The 20,433-nt window shown below is 45.5% G+C and overlaps 3 protein-coding genes across 3 annotated transcripts in view; all 3 read left to right on the plus strand.

Moving 5' to 3' along the window:
- Positions 1-143: 143 nt before the first annotated feature.
- The window catches only part of rad54b (RAD54 homolog B), a 40,138-nt gene continuing 19,848 nt past the window's right edge, over positions 144-20,433 (plus strand). Inside the window, exons 1-3 of the mRNA XM_088929155.1 lie at positions 144-311; positions 1,125-1,289; positions 2,318-2,489. Coding sequence (XP_088785281.1) covers positions 1,143-1,289; positions 2,318-2,489 — 319 coding nt within the window. The 5' untranslated portion in view covers positions 144-311; positions 1,125-1,142. The remainder of the gene's footprint in view (positions 312-1,124; positions 1,290-2,317; positions 2,490-20,433) is intronic.
- On the plus strand, positions 5,228-7,365 carry LOC148823062 (fibrinogen silencer-binding protein-like). Its single transcript, XM_088929154.1, has 2 exons — positions 5,228-5,614; positions 6,822-7,365. Exons 1-2 carry the CDS (start codon positions 5,238-5,240, stop codon positions 7,363-7,365), a joined length of 921 nt encoding a protein of 306 aa, XP_088785280.1. The 5' UTR covers positions 5,228-5,237.
- Positions 12,938-20,399, plus strand: LOC148823063 (fibrinogen silencer-binding protein-like). The gene is made up of 2 exons (XM_088929153.1): positions 12,938-14,089; positions 19,412-20,399. Exons 1-2 carry the CDS (start codon positions 13,689-13,691, stop codon positions 19,935-19,937), a joined length of 927 nt encoding a protein of 308 aa, XP_088785279.1. The 5' UTR covers positions 12,938-13,688; the 3' UTR covers positions 19,938-20,399.

A 20,433-nucleotide genomic window follows, 5' to 3' on the forward strand; every position in this document is an offset into this window, starting at 1 on the left:
TGTGTTCACGTTATTTTAGCTTATAATTATAAGCTTAATAATAGCACGGCTACTCATTTTGCGAAATGAAGGTGGGAGCACTCGTATCGCCGCCCCACGACCGCAGCCTATCGGAAGGCGGATCCTGGTTACGCGGGAGACTTGAGTCTACGGAGGTGGCCGCCGCCGCCGAGAGGAAGTAAGAAGAGGATTTGTAGGGGAAAAAAATAAACTTTATTGTGGTATAGAGGGTTTCTGTCTACCTAGAACATAAAAACATAAGAAAGGACATCATTCGGCCCGTCTAGCCCGGTTGGTTGCAAGTTTCTAATGTAAGTAATAACGCGGTGCTGTACCTCTAGGGTTTTCTGTTTTGGTTTTTTTTATGCCACAGTTAATAAAACGGAAGGCTGTTGGATCGTTATTATCGACGGTTTTGATTCCCACAAATACCTAGATCGGACATATAAGCACATCATTTAAAAACAGATGAGTCTAGCTTTCAGGTAATATACACAACATAAAGGTAATCGGACGGCCGTTTAACTGGCAGTCCTGCTTTATGTACTCTGTTTTATATAGTAAGTCTATATAAGGTCTTTTCCGGAGATGCTAAAATAATCGTTAAGTTTCAGTACGATATGTAGCTACATATGGAAGAGTTTGTGCTGTTATGTCCACTGACGTGTCAGTTTGAAGGCTAACGAGAAATGGCATGATTTTTTAAAAATGAATTTGTAATAAATCTCCCAATGAGATTACCTGTGACCTGTAATTTATTCAATAATCATTTAACTGCTGCTTTGTTGTATGTAATCTGCATTTTGAAGCAGAGAAATGTTACTCATCATATTTTGGGAAATATCCATTGTGCTGGGCTGTTTAAATCTTATTTGCCTGAAGGATCCCTTTTCAAGAGATCAACAATACCCTCGATTTCATCCTAAGAGTAATTAGGGTGCTAGGTTTAACCCTACTCTCATAAAATTCTCCCCGAGGTCAGTGAGCACCAGCGTGAGGATACTGTTTTCCAATAACCTGTCCATCGCAATCATGGCCTTTCATTGCTATTGTATGACCCAGTGGCCAGCAAGCCTGCCTATGCAATGCCTCAATAGAAATATTCTGTTTCTGAACTCCTGCAGGCAGGCTGGTATCTCGGTATGCGCAGGTCAGGGGCTCCAAGTCAGCTGTGTGGCAATGTGGCCAAGAAGCCCAGGTTTGTGCCCCCGGCATCGATGCACATGAGAGCTGCTTCTGTGCCCGACCTGAAACGCCCCAGCCCTCCGCCGTGCAATGCGCTGAACAAGGTAGGTAAGGTGTCCGCTCAGTAGCCCCTGGCTGCCTAAAACTTCCATTTTAAACCCCCCTGTACTGTGCAGATGTTGTGAAATGGAATTTGATATTTAGGTTTATGGGCCGTAAATTACTACGCTCTAGATATGTGATTCATAAATCAGACTGACTGACTGAGAAGGTTCAGATTCCTCAAGACTGAGGCTTCTGCAGGATGAAGTGGGGGTGACTACGTCATTCCCCAGTTGAGCATGCTTTTCATACAGTATGATGAAGAGAAACTGAAGTCGCAACACCCCAAGAACTCAAAGTAGCTGCATCTAAAAGTATCTTAAATAATTAGACTTAGGGTTTGGTGTGGATCGCAGACTTTGTGCTGTTGTTGTCCCAAAGGGATCAGCAACCAAACACTGGCTTTTACGCTATCAAATTTGCTTAAAGTGAAGGTGTCCCAATACTTGTGATAACTTAAAATCACTGGATTGAACCCAGATTGTTTTTTTATTCTAAAATGATCATATGTATTCATGGGATTACCTAAAAATAAAATATACAGTGTCTTATAACAGTTTTTACTTTCTAATGATGTCCCGTTTGAGTGAATTACAAATGAAGTATATACATGTTTTTAAAGTGAATATTTTGATCAAAACCTGAACGTTCTGACATTTTATGTATAGGTTATACAGGGAGACTGTTTCATCACTAAATAAAAGTTAAAAAAGAACCGGTGCCTTTGCTGACGTGAGCAGTGTCCTGATTTGTTTCTTCCAGATAATGAATGTCCTAGTATGCTGGCAGTGATGTCTTGGTGTTTTCAAATGTAACATGTGAGAAGCCTTTTTGCATTTTGCAGTCAAGCACACATTTAACCAAACCTCCCTGTCAGGGGAAATGTCCAGCAGTCCAGTGTTTCATGCACGGTGTGTGCAATAGAGCTTTCCATACATTTAAACAGCCAAGGTATTGTAGAGTGTTTTCTTTGCTGTGAAATCATCTGCACTGTATTGATCCCTGATCTTGTCTTAACTGCTTCTTGCAGGTGCCAGCTCCCCAGGAAAATAAATCGGAGGCCCCTGTCTTATCCAAAGCCTTGGCAAGAATCCTTAATGCTGTTCCCCTGGGTGACACTGAGGAGAACTGCTCAACACTGCAGGGACTCTCTGATAGTCTTACTGTGAGAGAAGAAGAGTCAGACCACAGGACTCCAGATGGTGAGTTGAGCGTCATATCTACTAAAACTCTTCTTGGCTGTGTCTTCATAGGCTTAAGCTTTTTGACCACGTGATGTTTTGAACCTCACACTTGAGATTGAAAACCTGCTATTGGAAAAAAGTGGTAGTTGCCTGCTGCACAGGAATTGCAAGTGTCTTTAGTAAAACTTAAACCTTCATCAATTAAAAGTGAAAGCTGAACTTCTCTAGGTGCATTGCCTTTCAGGAGATGGCTTTGTCAGTATAGAACAATGCAGCATTATGATTTTGGTCCAGTGTGATGCTACATATACAGTATAGAAGGATGGTTTCGTTTTTTCCTGCCTGGTCCGGGAAGGTGATAGATAAGTGACAAACTGGTTGAAAGGTGACAAATTCAAGAAAAACAAAATAGACCCTTTCAGCTTTTTAGAGTCTTGCATAAACCTTAGAAGCATTCCTTCTTTCAGGAACGCACTGGAGATTCTGAGCATTGTTTCAATGGTTTTGACCTTTTTTATCTGATCTTCATCTGTTCTCTGTTAATGTCATGTCTGTCCAGTTATGGTGGTGACGTTCTGTACACCATAGTCTGAATAGCGGTGTGCAGAATTAAACCTTTAAATCTGGTAATTAATGAACAAGGTGAAAACGGATTTTAGGATATGATTTTGGGCCAGGAACAACTAATTGCTGCAAAGGTAGGAAGTGATTGGTGAATGGAGTAGGATGTCATTTTAGGTTCTTAGATTTGAGGCTGCGGAGGCCTTAGTGAATTATTCTGATGTGATCTACAGTATGTTTCTACTGTAATGCTTGCTGACCATTAAGGATATAAAATGAGAGATTTCAGAAGCCCTTTATAACATACGTGTACTATGCCTTGCAACTTAATGAGAAAATGCAAATGTGGCTGTGTTTTCATATTGCATTTCTTAAAAGAATTATATTTGTGACTGTTTTTGCTAAATGCTTTTAAGGGATGATGTCATTGGTAGGTAGTTCCATTTCCCTGGTACAGGTGTGAATTTAAACTAAAGCCTTATAGATGAAGCAGCATACAGTACTTTCATGGGACAGCCTGAACTGCTATCTTTAAGCAGAAGATAGACTTTGAAAAATGTTTTGCTTCTAATGTGTTCTTTGCATTTCTTCTGGGGGGTCGTTAGATGATCTGTGTTTCTGGGAGAAAGGTAGGCTACACAAAACAAGCAGGCAGACAGAATAGTGTTATTTACTCAATATTAAATGTTTTACCACTGTTTGTGAAGTGAGCAGAAGCTTCAGTAAGCTGGTGTACTGGAGGAGCTGCATGTGCTTTGTACAGCAGAGGCCTGGGTAGTGCTGTACTGACTCTGCCTTGGCTATTCTGCTTTGATCGGGGTGTACTGAAGAGTTGTGGTGCTCGTGCAGAAAATGTCTTTCATGCCAATTCACAATGTTACTGTGCTCTTTTTGTTTTATATTCTTGTAATTTATCCTTGAGTCTCCCTTTTGTCCTTGTTTCCGATGTTCCTGTAGAGAGAGAAAACATATACAGTAAGAGCATTTTTTGTGTACCGTAAAATGTCAGACCTGCTGAACAGATGTATAGAATGGTTATATGACTGAACTAGAAGGAATAATATTCACTATTGTTATTTAAGTGTTGATAGGTCTTTTGATGCTACTTTAATAAGTTCCTTTCTTAATTGTTGGAATACACTAGCAGATGTTGTTTCCGTTCTGAGGTGTAGAAATGTGTTTTAGAAAGATTAGGACTGCATCGATTATTTCGTGAAACTTAAAACCAGACGTAATACAGTATGTATTAGGTTAAGTAAAGTAAATGAGGAATCATACTCTGAAGAGTTTTTTTTGTTTTAATTTCACATCAAAATTCACAAAGAGGGTTAAAAAAGATTTCTATAAATAGAACAGACTAGTACTGGGCTGTTCCTAGGTTACATGTCCAAGGCCTGCAGAAGAGGCCAATTTAGTCTGGCAGCAGGAGCTCTTTGTAAATCTTGTGTGTCAGCATTGTGCAATACCAGAGCAGCCTGACATGCTTCTGAAACTCTGACTTAAATTCAACCTAATCTGCGAGCAAGAAGAAATAAGATTGCCTCTAGGGGGCTGGTTTGAAAGTCGGAAAAATATACACCCTCACTCATTCTCTCTCTCTCTCTCACACACACATACAGACACACACACTGAGCTTAAGCTGGAAACAAGAGAATGTAAGCAGGAAAGGCTTGTGGTTAGGTATTGTCAGATCGGAACCGCAGCATATACATCAATGAGCACGTCTCGGGCACAGATTCTATCAGCATCCCTGTCCCCGCAGGCCTGGAGCCTCGAACGAGAACAGGTCAAGTGTGTGCGTGAGTGAGGGCTGGAGAAGGCCGAGCTGGTATGTAGAGTCCTGACTCTCCTCATCAGAGGCTGCTGGTGCTTCCTGCCTGCCTCCCAGCCTGTGCGTGGCACAGCAGTCAAAGACATCTGCAGTACCTGCAAGGAGCAGGAGCGCTCCGAAACACGGCTCGGTTTAACTGGGGGATGAAGGAGGCGGGAACTGGAAATGACTCGCCATACTGAAAGAAACTGGAGGGTGGGGGGCGCACGGCCCACCAAGCAATAAAAACGGGTGTGGGGTATTTTTTTTTATGGGGCCCCGATCAAATCGGAGTTTCGAGACGGCACTGACAAGCATGGGCTCTTGAGACGGCTGGCGTGGCGGCGGGCCGTGGGCGCGGGACACGCTGGGGGGAAGCCGGGGCGGCGGCAGGAATGGTGGGGAAAGCCCGATCCTCCAACTTCACCCAGGCGGAAAAACTGGACCTGCTGCGGCTGCTGCAGCCCCACGTGAAGGTGATCGAGGAGAACAAGCACCGGCACTCCACCATCCTGGAGAAGAACCGGCGCTGGGAGCGCATTGCGGAGAGCTACAACGCCCTGGTGGGCGGCTCCCGGCCGCCCCGCACCGCGCAGGGCCTGCGCACCCTCTACAAGAGGCTGAAGGAGAACGCCAAGCAGGAGCTGGTGCAGCAGCGGCGGGCCCAGCCCGCGTACCGGCGGCAGCTGTCCGAGACCACCGCCTCGCTCCTCCTCCTGGTGCCCAGCTTCTTCCAGGGGTGCCAGGGCACGGGCACCGCCTGCCTGAACAGGTACGTCCGCCAGCCTCCACACAGCCGGGACCAGCACAGCGTCATTACCCAGAATCCCCCTGCGCGTTTCATCGACCGCACTCGCCGCTTACAGCGGAGGCCTCCGAGGATGGCCTTGATTTTGGTGCTTTAATCGCCGGTTTTAATTTTCAGTTTAAAGAGCTGCACAAGAACACTGTACAGACAGGGCAGTGTCGTAGACGGCAAGCCGAACGCGATTTTCTTTAGAGGGGCTCAAGTGTGAGAAATCGTTTAAACTCTCGACTGCTGCTTAGCAGCTGAAACATGTACTGTAAATGCGTCCGTGAGGTCTTCAGTGAACATACAGTCAACATACAGTATATATTGAAGAAGGCTAAGATGTGTCCCCAGGTCCTCACTAACTTTTACAGATGCACTACAGAGAGCACACTGACAGGTTGCATCACAGTGTGGTATGGCAACTGCAGTATTGCTGACTGCAAAGCCCTACAGCGGGTGGTGAAAACGGCCCAGTCCATCACTGGGGTTGCCCTCCCATCTATCCGGGACATTTATGACAGACGGTGCTTGAGGAAAGCTCTAAGCATCATCAAAGACCCCCCACACCTCGGCTACAGACTGTATGACCCTCTACCATCTGGAAAACAGTACCAGAGCATTCGGGCCCGGACTACCAGACTCGGAGACAGTTTTTACCCCCGCACTATCAAACTCTATAACTATTAAACTCCCAGCCTCTCTCACCTACAATCTGAACCTCACAGTGCCTTCTCTCTTACCAAAACTCAAACACACATTGAAATCTTCCTCTACCTCACATGTCAAGAAGCTCACTCCCCATAATTTTCTATCCTTTATTACATTCTGTTGATGTATGATTTTGCACATCTGATGTTGTTTTGCACATGACCTGTTACCTGTTCTTGTTTTGCACATTGCCTGTTGCCTCTGTCTTTCTTTTCTTATACAATTGTATTGTTGTTGTTTTGTTTTTTTGTACTTCTTACCGTCTGAGAGCTAGCTAAAGAGCATTTCATTATACCATATACCTGTGTATGAGTATAATGACAATAAACTTGAACATGAACTATGTGTAGTTATAAATACACCGAATGACGTTCTCAGTGGTATGACACAGCTTTTTTTGGGGTTTTCTCCATGTGATTGTGGAGGAAAGAGTTTCTTTGTATTCAAGTCTTAATCTTCCGTTGTGTTTGCATTTCAGATTTTCAGCAGGACAGTCAGGGGATCAAGAGCGACATGAGATTCTGAGATTCCGAACATGGACTAACTTCCACACAGCTTCCCTGCTGGGCCCCGGGAGCACAGGAGCACACAGTGAAGAAGGGCCTCGTCCAGCCACGCGAGGCGCTGACTCCTCGGAGGAGTCGGTCCACGCAGGAGCAGACGCGGTTCAGGAGAGCCCAACATTGCACTGCCCATCTTCTGCCAGCGTGACGCTGGCATCGTCGCCGTCCTCCCCTGCCCTTTCTCCTCCGACGGAGGTCCTGTCGAGCTCGCCCTCGGTAGACGGCCCCCTCCAGGGGGCGCTGGTACGGCCCCTCCAGAAGAGCCTGCGGCTGACCAGAGAGGAGCTGGAGGCGAAGCTGGAGAACCAGCGGCGCCTGGGTCTCTACATCCAGCTGAAGAGGGAGGGGCTGAGGAAGAGGCAGCAGCTGGAGGAAGAGCTTCTCTGGGCGCGGATCAAAGTGGAAAAGCTCAGGGCCGCCAGACTCAAGCGCAGCCTGCCGGAGCTGAACTGCTGCTGAGGGGACGGGAAGGAGCCGCTCCCAGTGGGAGGAGGCCCCTTCGGAGCGCCCAGCAGCGAAATGAGCCGGCAGAGAAGCGATCTGAGGATCTCATCCGGCTGTCTCTTGAAAGAAGCCATGCTTCGTCAGCACGGCTGTGTGGTTTCCTTCCACACTCCCATCACGCTGTCAGTTTAAAAAGTGTCTCCTGCTCTCAGTGTTAAATACAAGTTTAATTAGATGGATCATTTCTTTAACTGTAGACATGGTAAATGTTTTATTGATCTACAATTACTTGGCCTGCTTTGACACAAATTGTATGGATGAGCACTGTGTTTCATGTCTCGTATTTTATGAGGTACAATTGGAAGAATGCATTGATACCTCAAAACGGCTGCCTCTTCTGTGCTCATCCTACACTAGTTAATATGAACTTTTTCCTCAGTCTGAGGCAAAGTGTTGATTTCTGTCTTAGTTGACATCTGAGTGAAATACTGTATTACTGTACTAATTAACATACAGTACCAGCCATTCTGCTATCTTTGTCTAAAAGTCATACATTATTCCGAAGGACGTTTTTCTTTATCCTCTACTGCTTTTTTGTTGTTGCAATACTGAAACTCATTGTTTTAACCTCCATTGGAGTACTCTTGTCCTTATTTTGGCCTTCCTAGATGGCACCAGTAGCTATGTGTACACAGAGCTTGTGTTTCAGAATTTAGCTGTATAAGAGTTGGCCTGCAGGTCAACAGCAGGTGACTGACTTCTTGAACAGGAACTTGTTGTTTTTTTTCATGGTTACTTAAACATTTTTTTTTAAAAGATGATTTTGGCCACTGTATGCTTTAGTATCACAGAAAGCTGCATTGTCTTCTTGTAGGCCGTTGTCGTTGGATCTCTGAAGCTAAGCAGAGCTGGGCCTCAGTGGGAGACCTCTAAAACAATGGGGATGCTTCTCTAAGTGGTGTTGCTGTTCCCCAGGGCCCTATTATAGCGACAGGTGACACTGTTCCGTTGGAGGTGCTGTCCTTCAGATGGACACATTAAACTAAGGTCCTGACTTTAAAGATCCTAAAAGGACTGGGGCTGTTCACCCCCGTGTTCTAGCTAAGTTCCATTTTAGATAAGATAAGATCACTTTATCAGCCCTATACAATTTCTTGCATTAGGAATTCGTCTTTTCGCATACCCCAGCTTGCTCTCCATGAGACACACAGACAGGGAGAGAAGCTTGGGGTCAGAGCACAGGGTCAGCCATTGTACAGCACCCCTGGAGCAGCTGGGGTTAAGGCCTTTGCTCAGGGGCCCAACAGAGTAGGATTTCTCTGTCGGCTGTGGGATTTGAACCGGCAACCTTCTTGCCATAGGCACAGATCCTTACCCACAGAGCCACCGCTCTGCCCCTGTGTTTTGGCTTGAACTGTTTGGTCTCCTCAGATTTCCTCTAATTCATCAGTGAAATTATTTCTTGCCTCTCTACCTGGTCTGCTGTGTAGTAGTGCGTCGTCTTAAAGGATCCAAGAGTGCTTTACTTAAATGGAATGAGACTGTGCAGTTTGTGTTGGACAGTGGCTTGCTTGTGTATCTACTGGAAATCTGAGATCCTTAAGTCAGTTCACAGATCCAAATAACAGGAATTTCCACAATAAATTGGATCTTAACAGATCTTCTCATGTGGAACAGTTAATTGCAGTCCTGTTGTCCGCTGTCTAATCAAATATCATTTGACAGACAGGCATCCTGAAGGAGTGATAGAAAATTGTGAGTTATTGGGGATATCAGTGTAGTATCTGTGGGACTTGGGGGCATACTGGAAGAGGTCTGTTTCAGAAAAGCTACAAAACTCTGGTCTTCTAACTCATTACATGCATGAAATTATGTGGGACATGCACACTAACCATTAAATAGAATTTAGCAAATTAAATAGTTACTGTACACAGTAACTTGGCTGATAGAGCAATACAAGAACAGATGCATCTAACTGCTAGGAGAAACAGATGCATCTAACTGCTAGGAGAAATAGGAGAAACACACATGAGTACAGTTCATGAAAGTGTTAAGAGTGTAGTATTTAAGTCAAGGGAAGTCATGTTAAAATTGGACAATATAGTACATTTATTAGTTATACTTCATGTGGAATATTGGGGTTAGTTTTGGTCAATACCCTACAAGAAAGATTTTACTGCTTTAAAGGTGGTACAGTGGAGAGCAACCAAAACTATTCCTGGTCTGAAGACACACTCAAGGTCTGTCTCAAACTTTGGAGCCTGGAGCTGAGAGGATTACATACTGTAGGAGCTTTATTCAAATACCAGACATTGACAGGGACAGCTCTTCAAGATCCACAGCAACATGAAACCACAGACAGATAAGTCTAATTTAAATTTAGGGCCTTTTCAGACCAAAAGATGAGATTTCCACAGACGGTGGTCTCTGTGGAGTCGTTTAAGAATTAGATAGGTAGAATTCTAAGGTCGTTATTCTACAAATAACCAGATACTGTAAGTAAGAAGGGTAAAATAATGAAAATATTGACATTATTGTACAGACTGTGATCACCGACTGACAGAAATACCTAAAACTTAAATGAATTATTTCTGTATTATTTCTTAAAGTCTTCAGTAAAATGGATCAATGATCAATTTCCAGGTCCATAAATGTGATTTGCGGTGTGTTCAGGATCTGTATTGTTTTTCCCTCTAAATCAGTGTTGGGGAAATATGGGTTTCAGATATATCTAACACCCGAGGGATTTACCAAAACCGTACTCATTTTGGGGTTTATCGTTTTAATACTCGAACACGACTGTCCGGCATAAAAGGCACAAAGAGCACGCAGTGTATCACATCCTTAAATAAAAAAAAGCACTGTATTTTTGCAAGGCTGTATTAAATTGTAGATGTGAGATCGGGGAAGCAGACCTTTAGCTTTTATGTCCCGATGGGCCTGGAAGTCAAGGTTGGGATTTAGTGAGTGTGTTGTGGGATCGGGGGCACATGGTGTGAGTGTGCATACGGTCCAGGCGTGGGGGTTTCTGGGGTCATTCATTAATTGGGTTGGTCAGGAGAAAATAGGATCTTGCCAGTCGCTCAAAATAGGATTACAATCGGTCTTCATCCTGGCTTCACAGGTGGGGTGCGGGCAGTGACAGTGAATCAAACACAGTTTAAATATGTGAATAGCTTTGATATTTGCGCTCTCTTTTTTGGGGGGTGGAACTGTGATCTTTAGGTGAAATGAGAAAGCGGTAAATCGCAGATGTTGCCGTCTGCCTTGCCTTATGTCCTGCAAAAAACAGGAGTGATCGTTTTTATTTTCGACTCTAATTTGAGTTTCAGTGGTGAAAATCTTTTCAAGGTATTTTGTTCAGTGACGCACAAAGTGTATTTTGATCCCACCATCTTTTTACAGTTTGCAACAACGCTGTCCATTAAAAAAGAGATAACCTCTAGAATTCATTTAATGGAGACTCAAAACGTCTCCCAAGTCATTTTTATTCTAATCGGTGGCTCCGCTTTTATCTCCGATTCAAATGTTTACATTTGTTTACTATGTTTACTTGACACTTGACGGCCGTGTACGAGTTATATCTACAAGGATTTTTTTTCCCCACATTTACACGCAAAACCCCCGAAGATACTTCTCTCCTTAAAACCGGCAGCTTTATTTTACGTTATCAATGTTTTATCTCAAAGAATAAAATATAGGTCCTATATAAGTCAGAAGTGATCGAAACCAACTCGAGCCTAAAGAGAAAACCTGTAATAATATTGTAACGCTTACGGCCGACAGGTACTGTGTAAGAGCCGGCGTACCAGAGCAGGTGACGTCACCGCCCTTCCCTGTGATAGCAGGACTATAGCTACTGGGCTGCAAAGAGATCTCTCTTTAGTTCACGGGGCTAGGTCGCTGCAGAGAGACGCGGAAGTCCCGGGTTCGAGCCACCTATACTTTGGGCCGACCAGATACGGCAAGGGCGCCCGCCTGAGCCCCCGTTGCGTTACATTGGTGTCAGAAGTGGGATGGGATAGCCCTTCGCCGGGGACGGCGATTTAAGCGGGGGAGAGTGTAACGCTTACGGCCGACAGGTACTGTGTAAGAGCCGGCGTACCAGAGCAGGTGACGTCACCGCCCTTCCCTGTGATAGCAGGACTATAGCTACTGGGCTGCAAAGAGATCTCTCTTTAGCTCACGGGGCTAGGTCGCTGCAGAGAGACGCGGAAGTCCCGGGTTCGAGCCACCTATACTTTGGGCCGACCAGATGCGGCAAGGGCGCCCGCCTGAGCCCCCGTTGCGTTACATTGGTGTCAGAAGTGGGATGGGATAGCCCTTCGCCGGGGACGGCGATTTAAGCGGGGGAGAGTGTAACGCTTACGGCCGACAGGTACTGTGTAAGAGCCGGCGTACCAGAGCAGGTGACGTCACCGCCCTTCCCTGTGATAGCAGGACTACAGCTACTGGGCTGTGGAGAGATCTCTCTTTAGCTCACGGGGCTAGGTCGCTGCAGAGAGACGCGGAAGTCCCGGGTTCGAGCCACCTATACTTTGGGCCGACCTGATGCAGCAAGGGCGCCCGCCGGAGCCCCCGTTGCGTTACATTGGTGTCAGAAGCGGGGTGGGATAGCCCTTCGCCGGGGACGGCGATTTAAGCGGGGGAGAGTGTAACGCTTACGGCCGACAGGTACTGTGTAAGAGCCGGCGTACTAGAGCAGGTGACGTCACCGCCCTTCCCTGTGATAGCAGGACTATAGCTACTGGGCTGCAAAGAGATCTCTCTTTAGCTCACGGGGCTAGGTCGCTGCAGAGAGACGCGGAAGTCCCGGGTTCGAGCCACCTATACTTTGGGCCGACCAGATGCGGCAAGGGCGCCCGCCTGAGCCCCCGTTGCGTTACAATATTCACGTTGCTGTTAAACTCTCCAGATTACAAGATCCTTCAAGAGTTAAACCTCGATGGGTTTTTCAGGTAATTCGGAGAGCCGTGTTGGTTAAAGCGTCATCAGTTTTTTTTTTCCCCAAATCAAATAACATCCATGGTTAACAGCGGGATAATAATGACACGTTTTCTTTTTAAGTTTCAGTCTCGTTTAAGGGACGAAAAGGGGTTCGTCTTGAGACGGCTACAGGACACAAAATGGGGACAGGGCAGCCTCGGTAGACCGAATAGCAGGAAAGCAGCGACCGCGGCGTCTTGGCTGCATTTTTTAACCGATAGACGTGCCCGGGCCGTAACACTGTGGTAACATTACATAGCATTGCTCCGAGGTGGGGAGGAGAAAAAAAAAAAAACACGTACTGTACGCCGAGCAGAAGCCGGCCTCTCTTCGGGTTCTCTCTCTCTTTTTATTTTTCGTTCCACGGGGCCGTGACCACACACAAAAAAAAAAAAGAGAGAGAGAGATTCAAACCTCTATCTACATCAACAGCGCAGTTGTAGATTAACTTTATTCTGAAACTTGAGCTTTGGGTGAAACCTAACCGGTAGGGCGACGCGGCGCCTGATTGACAGCAGGTCCGGCATTATGCAAATGCCGCTGGGGGTGCTGGCGCTGCAGCGGCGCGGGGAAGATTAGGGCTGCGTTCGGGATCAGTGAGCACACACGCTCTGCCTCTCCGCCGCTCGCACTTCAAATTAAAAGCAACTAGTGTTTCGCCTGCCTGCTTGTGCTTTCGCTTCGGTCTAACGAGCCGACGCACGGGTTAATCTTCCCTCGTGGTCCGTTCGCATCGGCGTTACCGCTAGTTTGCCATCAGTATGTGTCCGTCAGTTTTATTTTATTTATCTTCTTTCCCGAGTCTGTCTGTTGGGTGCAGTTGAAGCGGCTCCAGACGTTTGACTGCAGGAGGAAATGCCTAAAAAAAAAAAAAAGATGCACGTCTGTGTTTGAGGCGAGAAGGTTGCCGTTCACATCACACTTCAGGATAAAAGGAAAAACCCTTAACCCTTTTTCTAAAAGCACACAGATTTGATACAGCTCTTCTTTTCCACATAAACACAAAACCAAATGTGCTCGCTTGGCTTACTATCTAATATAGTCTAGATCTTTAAGTAGGTCAGGCTGGGTTTAAGCAGCTTTCCTGAATCTGCGTCAGCTTAAGCTGAAAGGAATTTCAATAAAACCCTCCCTGGTAGGCGTGGGCCTAAATGAGGCTGGCCTAGTTAAGCCTGATTTCTTTTTGTGTGTGTGTTGTGTGTTACAGAAGGGAGAGGGAGAGTTTGGCGTATGTGTGTGTGTGTGTGCATTTTGTGACAAAGGGAGAAGGAAAGAGGGGAAGAAAGGGATACCAAGGCAGACTGGAGCAGAACAGCACAAGTCACACAGACCAACACACAGCATGAGCAAGAATGGCTGCTGTATTCATGGCAACAAACATGGTGGGGAAAGCCAGGTCCTCCAATTTCACTCTGTCTGAGAAGCTGGATTTGCTGAAGCTGGTGAAGCCCCACATTAGGATTCTGGAGGAGCACACCAACAAGCACGCGGTCATCGTGGACAAAAACAAGTGCTGGGACAGCATCGCCGAGCAGTACAACGCCCTGGGGGGCGACCGGCCCCCCCGCACCGCCCAGGGGCTCCGCACCCTCTACAAGCGGCTGAAGGAGAGCGCCAAGCAGGAGATGGTGCAGCGCAAGCACGCCCAGCCCGAGTACCGCGGCAGCATCTCCGAGCCCACCAAGAGAGTGATGGAGATGATCCCTCACCTCTTCCAGCCCCTCCAGGACAAGGACCCCGGCGGCCTGCAGAGGTGAGTCCGCGCCCCCACTCGCACACAGCTGCTCGGGGTGCCCCACTGTGCCCACCCTTTATTCTCCAGCCTCATTGCCAGTGCCGGTGACTGACTGGAATTCCCTGGTGAACTGTAACCTAGCCACACCCCCCCGTCCTGTTTACCCGACTCTCTCTCTCTTTTTACTTTGACTGAAAGGTGGGCCGAGCAGCGTCGGGCAAGCAGGCCCAGCTTTGCCTGTAACATTCTTGGTTTCTTGATCTGCTGCGGCCTGCGCAGGAGTGCAGGATAGTGTAGCTCCCCCCAGGCGGCTGTGCAGACCAGTGTGGTGTAAGGTGCTAGATTTCGGCGTGGTCGTGTAATTGGGGCGGAGCGGTGGCTCTGTGGCTAAGGATCTGTGCCTGTGGCTAGAAGGTTGCCGGTTCAAATCCCGCAGCCGGCAGAGGAATCCTGGCCCCTGATCAAGGCCCCTTAACCCCAGCTGCTCCAGGGGCGCCGTTCAATGGCTGACCCTGCACTCTGACCCCCAGCTTCTCTCCCTGTCTGTGTGTCTCATGGAGAGCAAGCTGGGGTATGCGAAAAGATAATTCCTAATGCAAGAAATTGTAAAGGGTTAATAAAGTGATGTTGTTGTTATTAATAATAATATTATTATTATTATTATTATTATTAATCCCTCCCCCTTTCTGGCTGCCACAGCAGCAGATGGAAGAGATGAGCAGAGTACAGTGACCATCCTGCAGCTGCTGTAGTCTTCTCCACCCTCCCCCCCACCTCACCTAGCTGCTCTGCGCCTGAGGGAAGTGGGGCAGACCCTTGTCTCCGCTGTCTGACTGTTGTTACACCCGAGAAACGAGCCAGTGGCAGCTCACCTGGTAGCACGTCACTCGAGGGATGTGGAAACCGTTTGGAGTCTCTCTCTAGTGGTTCTGGCCTGTTGCTTTCTTTCGACTTCATTTTCCGGGCAGGTTCCGCCACTGCGCTTTTGTTTGTTTTTATTACATTGAGCCCTCGATACAATCGCCTCCGTTCAATTGTACGTTTCAAATCTGGGTTAAAAAAAATCTTTTCTCCTAGGCCGGAGAAGAAGGGGTTTAGTTAGCAGGCCTGGGTCAAATTAGTTTGTGCTGTTAGTTAAATGAGACATGAAACCTCCTTTCAAACAGCACCGCCTTTGCGTTTAATTGAAGACAAAAGTAAACGTCTTAATTTAATATACTGTAGCTGAAAGAGCAGCTTCCTGCTTTTATAAAGGTCTATTTTTATTACTTTTATTTTTCAAGCTCGAGAAGCCTTTAAATGCTAAACTCAAAATTTCAAAATGGAGTATCATTAACTCATTTAATTTTTATACCCACCTAATATCTGCATAGCCTTTTCAAATAAAACGAATAAATTAGCCAGTCTGGCAAACTTCCAGAAGGTGGAATTAAAAATGCAATGCACACGTTATAGGTAATAAGATATTAGTATGTGGGAAGTGTTGTCTTTTAGGCCTTCATTCCAGGTGTGCTCTTAAAACTTTTAAATGATTCTAAAAAGTTGATAACTTCTGAAACACTTTTATAATTTTTTCTTTATATTTTTGATATTCATAAATAAGAACTATTGGGATATAATCAAAAATACATAAGGCATCCTGAGGTTAACTGAAGGTTTGTGACTTTCTCTACTAGTAATAATCCGTGCTTTTCACGAGTGTAGGCCTTATTCATTTCAAAGGTTGTCATAAAGTCTCCAGCAGGTTGTTGTAAATTGGTAAATGTAGACTTTCTGCATTAACTTTTAAGAGCAGACCTTTGTGGGGGAAAGAAGTCTCATGTTCTCAGTGTACAATGTACTAATTGATGTACTTAATATCAGATACAAACCTATCGAGAATATTTAATCTGGGTTCAAGATGGAAAAAGAAAATATTGCTTTGTTAGGCAAAATGTTATTCTGTTAAGTACTATGTGCTATTTAAAGATAGAACAGTGTTCTCTGTTTTGGACGGTGCTTGCTGTCCAAGCCATAAGGGTAACTGAAGCAGAAAAAAAGTTAGCTTTGATAACTTTTAGTCATCTGCAATTATTTCTTTTTTTCCCCCGGGATTCTAAACAAAAATAATAGTGCCATCAAAATAACTATACTTCCAAATACCATGCATTTAGTATCTTTAGGAAATTTAACTAACACGGACTGCTCCAGGGATAAACCTCATAGGTTACAATGCTGCCACTGTGCAAAGCTAAATATAGAACACATCAGGAAGTAGTGCATTAATTAGTACATTGAACATTGAGAAAGAGAGGCACTTTTTCCCAAAGGGCTGAGGGAGTCTGAAACAGACCAACCAGCCATGTTGTTGATGCTGATTCTCTGGCTTCTTCCAAGACACAGCTGGACGAGATCCTTGGATCTATTAACTGTGCCTAGTAGCTCCTTTCGTTTGTATTCTTTGTTCTTTTTAGTAAAAGAATGTTTTTTCTTACTTTCTTTTAGTAAAAGAAGGTTTGTGGCACATCACAACACCCCCCCCCCCCACACACACAGAACACATCACAGGCCCACATTATTTTTAATGTTGGAAACAAAACCTCCACAAATATTCAATCTGAGTTTGTCTTGAAGTACACAGTATTGGCAGGAACGGGTGACTGAACCACGGCACTTTCATTCAGCTACTCTCAGGCGTTCAAGTCCTGATTTTTTTTATGTCCATCATGTGGGAACTGCTTCTGGCACAGTCACTGGTACAGTCTCGGAGGTTGGCCTCCATCCGACGTATTTATACTGAACATGTAACATGACACATGGCACTGGTTACACCTCTATATATATAAACAGTATTTAATCATGTCTTTTCTCAGACGTGGCACAACCAAATTCTGTGGCACAACCGTTAAAGTCCGAAGTCACACCAGTGGGAGCCTGCTGATATTCCCTAGCTAGATCTGAAGTGTAATATTCATGGCTTTTCCTAAATTCTGTAATCCAGCTACCCTTTGCATTGGGCAAGCTTCAAACCTTGAACTTTCATTCGACCTTTTGTTGTCAACACAAAACCTAATGCAGCCATCTGGTTAAGCACACAATAATATACCGCAGTAATGCACTATTACTTCAGACTACACTTTTTCCCATTGTCCCTCTGTAGTTCTATAGGGGATTTGTTCTGCTTTCACATTGTTCTGTAACAATACATTGTTGACTGAGAGGAGTTCATCCTGGTGCTGCTGACAGAACTGTGGAATTTTTCCTCAGAGCCTCATGGTTGTCTTCTTTCTGAGAAGTGCTTAAGTCTTGACTAAGTGCTTCGCGTTACGTGGTTTTGATGGGTGGGACAGGGGATTATTTATGGTTTATTTTGTCCGTGACTTGAACAAAACTGGAGTTGTGTTCATTCCATCGTTTCCAAAAGGTTCGTGTGACAAATTGGAAATTCCTTTTGTGTCCCGGGTGCTTTGACTCTGTGTAACTAAGTCCATTGTTTCCACAACCTCGAGAGCAGCGTGCCAGCTTTGCTAGAAACGTGTGAGGATCTGTATGGACTCAATGCTGCAACCCTGTCTCCCAGTTGGGATTCTCTAATTTGTACGTTTTTATAAAATACACCTTTTTCAGCTTTGTGTTCTCTTGCAGAGTGTTCCTTTGCTAGATCTGACATTTCCTGTCTTCACTCTCATCCTCAGTGGCACTTGATCCCACAGCAGGTTGAGTTTCCTTGGCCTCCCAGAGTACTGTAGGTGCCCCATCCCCCAAGCGAAGTTAGCAAGGAGCCAGTCGCCACACAAAAGCAGCTTAGCTTGCAAGGCTGCAGGGATTCCCTGTTGGCAAACATTGGATAACTGATTACTAAATCTTATTCTCTGGGCTCACATTGCATTTCTCTTAACATTGGTTTGTCTTCTGAGTGTTTGCATACCTTCTTGTCTCTTCTCTGATTTGACTTCTGCATCTTTTCTCTTTGGAGAGGTTCTTTACAAGACTCTTCAGGAGTAACTTGGGCATAAGACCATATGTCTAGTCATAATCTGTCCCAGTCACCGCTAGGTAAGACTCCTGGCACCTGGAGTCTGTAAAGACCGCTTCTATGGGAGTTACTTGTTATACTCAAGGATACACTCCACATTTATCTTTCTAGACTAGGAATGTCAAACTCAGTTTCTGCAGGGCCTTGTCTTTTGTTTTGATTTTTGTTCCACCTTAGTTCACAGATGCATAGAGGGTCTTATTATTTAATTAACTGCATAATTGTCATACATTTAGCCAGACTCTGGGGTGATTTATAGGAACATCCTGTGTAATCAGTTGTCGCCAGCAGCCGTATCACCCTGCCACTCACAACCCGCAACCCACAAAAGCTACGCAGGTGTGAGCCTGGTCAGAACCTGGATGGGAGACCTCCTGGGAAAAACTAAGGTTGCTGCTGGAAGAGGTGTTAGTGGGGCCAGAAGGGGGCGCTCACCCTGCAGTCTGTGTGGGTCTTAATGCCTCAGTATAGTGACGGGGCATTATTGACACTCATGTAAAAAGGTGCCGTCCTTCAGATGAGATGTAAAACTGAGGTCCTGACTCTTCGTGGTCATTAAAAATCCCAGGGCATTTCTCGAAAAGAGTTTAGGTGTTACACCGGTGTCCTGGCCAAATTTCCCACTGGCCTTTACTTTGGTTATCCTTGCAGCCTGGTGCTGTTTCCTTTCCTGGGTGGTGCTTCAGTGGATGGACAACAGGCTTCCTTGTTCCCTTGTCACACTGCCTGTGTCGTTAGATCAGCCTTCAGCCTTTCAACAGTCCAGCGTATTGCATGTTTGGGGTGTCGCTCCATGTGGGATTCAATACTCTATTCCCAGGATGTCGGCATGTTTCATACTTTCTTAGACCTTTCATAATTAAGAGCTAAAGTTAAATCCAGGATCTTTTGTTGATTTTCTTTAATGAAATAGATCTATTAAACAAGCTTTTGCCATTCTCACCAGTTCTCAGCCGTTACATCGCTTGTTTTACAGATCAGTTAATTTATTAGAGATTTTTAAGAGGAGCATAATACAATTTAACAAACAAATCATCAGCGTTGCTTGAGTTAAGATCAGTAAAAATGGGGCATTTATTTTTATCTGTTAGCTTTATTTTGTACTTGCAAGAAGAAAGAGATTTTTGAAGAAATGAATCTAAAAATCAGCCAGATTGCCACCCCTTTAATTTTCTATAAATAGTCATTCATGGATTTTCATCAGTTGCAGGAGGCCATTGTATCTGATCGTGGAAGTTCTAAGCTAAGAAGGGACAGAGGAGTTGACTAGTTACTTGATCTGTTTCTAAACACAATTCTATCTGTTTTTGTTTGCCTCCTATCAGGGCGATGTACAAGCACGGGTCCCCCATTGAGCAGCCGGGCAGCAGCAGCTGTTCCTTGCCAGCTCTCTCCGACTACCAGCCAGCCTCCGTCACAGTGAAGCTGGACCACGAAGTCGACATCAAGCCTCCTCCGGACCTGACCATCCTCTCCACCAGGATCGAGGGCGACCAGGAGGACGAGGACATCGTGTCCGTCCGGGGATTCGATGGCTCCATTTCCCCTTGCCCTTCCTCCGTTAACTTGCCCATGTCTCCCTCCCCCATCCCCATCCGAAGGGACATCTACTCCAGGCCCGAGAGCCTGAGGCACCTGGCGGGGTACGAGCAGGAGACGCTGCAGCTGTCCAAAGAGGAGCACGAGCTTGTCATGGACAACCAGAGGAAGATGGGCCTGTACATTGAGGAGAAGCGAGAGGGACTGAAGAGGAAACAGCAGCTGGAAGAAGAGCTGCTCCGGGCGAAAATCAAGGTGGAGAAGCTGAAGGCGGCAAGACTGAGGCACGGCCTCCCGATCCCACATGTGTGACCCTTCCTCGTCTCCGGATCGGCCTCGGGAATTCACCTTTTGTTCGGGAATGCTGTCTGAAAGGAAGACGCCACGTGGCACGCCGAACCCTTCTAGAAATGATTGTCCAAGGACAGTGGCTTAGAAGACTGTGAAAATGGTTCCATAGTGTTATAAGTACCGGACAGTCCAAAGATCTGGATTAGCATCTCCGCCATTTTGTGACTGATCGCTGTCTATACATATGGTTACTTTGGCCAAGCTACAGGCATGGTGTAGTTCACAAAGGATTTAGGCCAAAGTGTGTATATATGCAGTATATATGGCTAGTTATAGTTGTTTTGGTTTCATAACTGGGAGACTGAATTAAACTATTAGAAAAAGATTTTGATCTTAAGTTGCATGTGCAATGTGTTTCAGAATAAAAAAGCTTCAGTCCTTATTTTCTTAGCCTGGGCTAATAAAAGAACTGGTGGCTCAGTTTTTATTTTGTAGAATGCCTTTTCAAGACGAGCAC

The sequence above is a fragment of the Atractosteus spatula genome, chromosome 12 (assembly GCF_055471065.1).
Source record: "Atractosteus spatula isolate fAtrSpa1 chromosome 12, fAtrSpa1.hap1, whole genome shotgun sequence".
Classification (NCBI taxonomy): Eukaryota; Metazoa; Chordata; class Actinopteri; order Semionotiformes; family Lepisosteidae; genus Atractosteus; species Atractosteus spatula.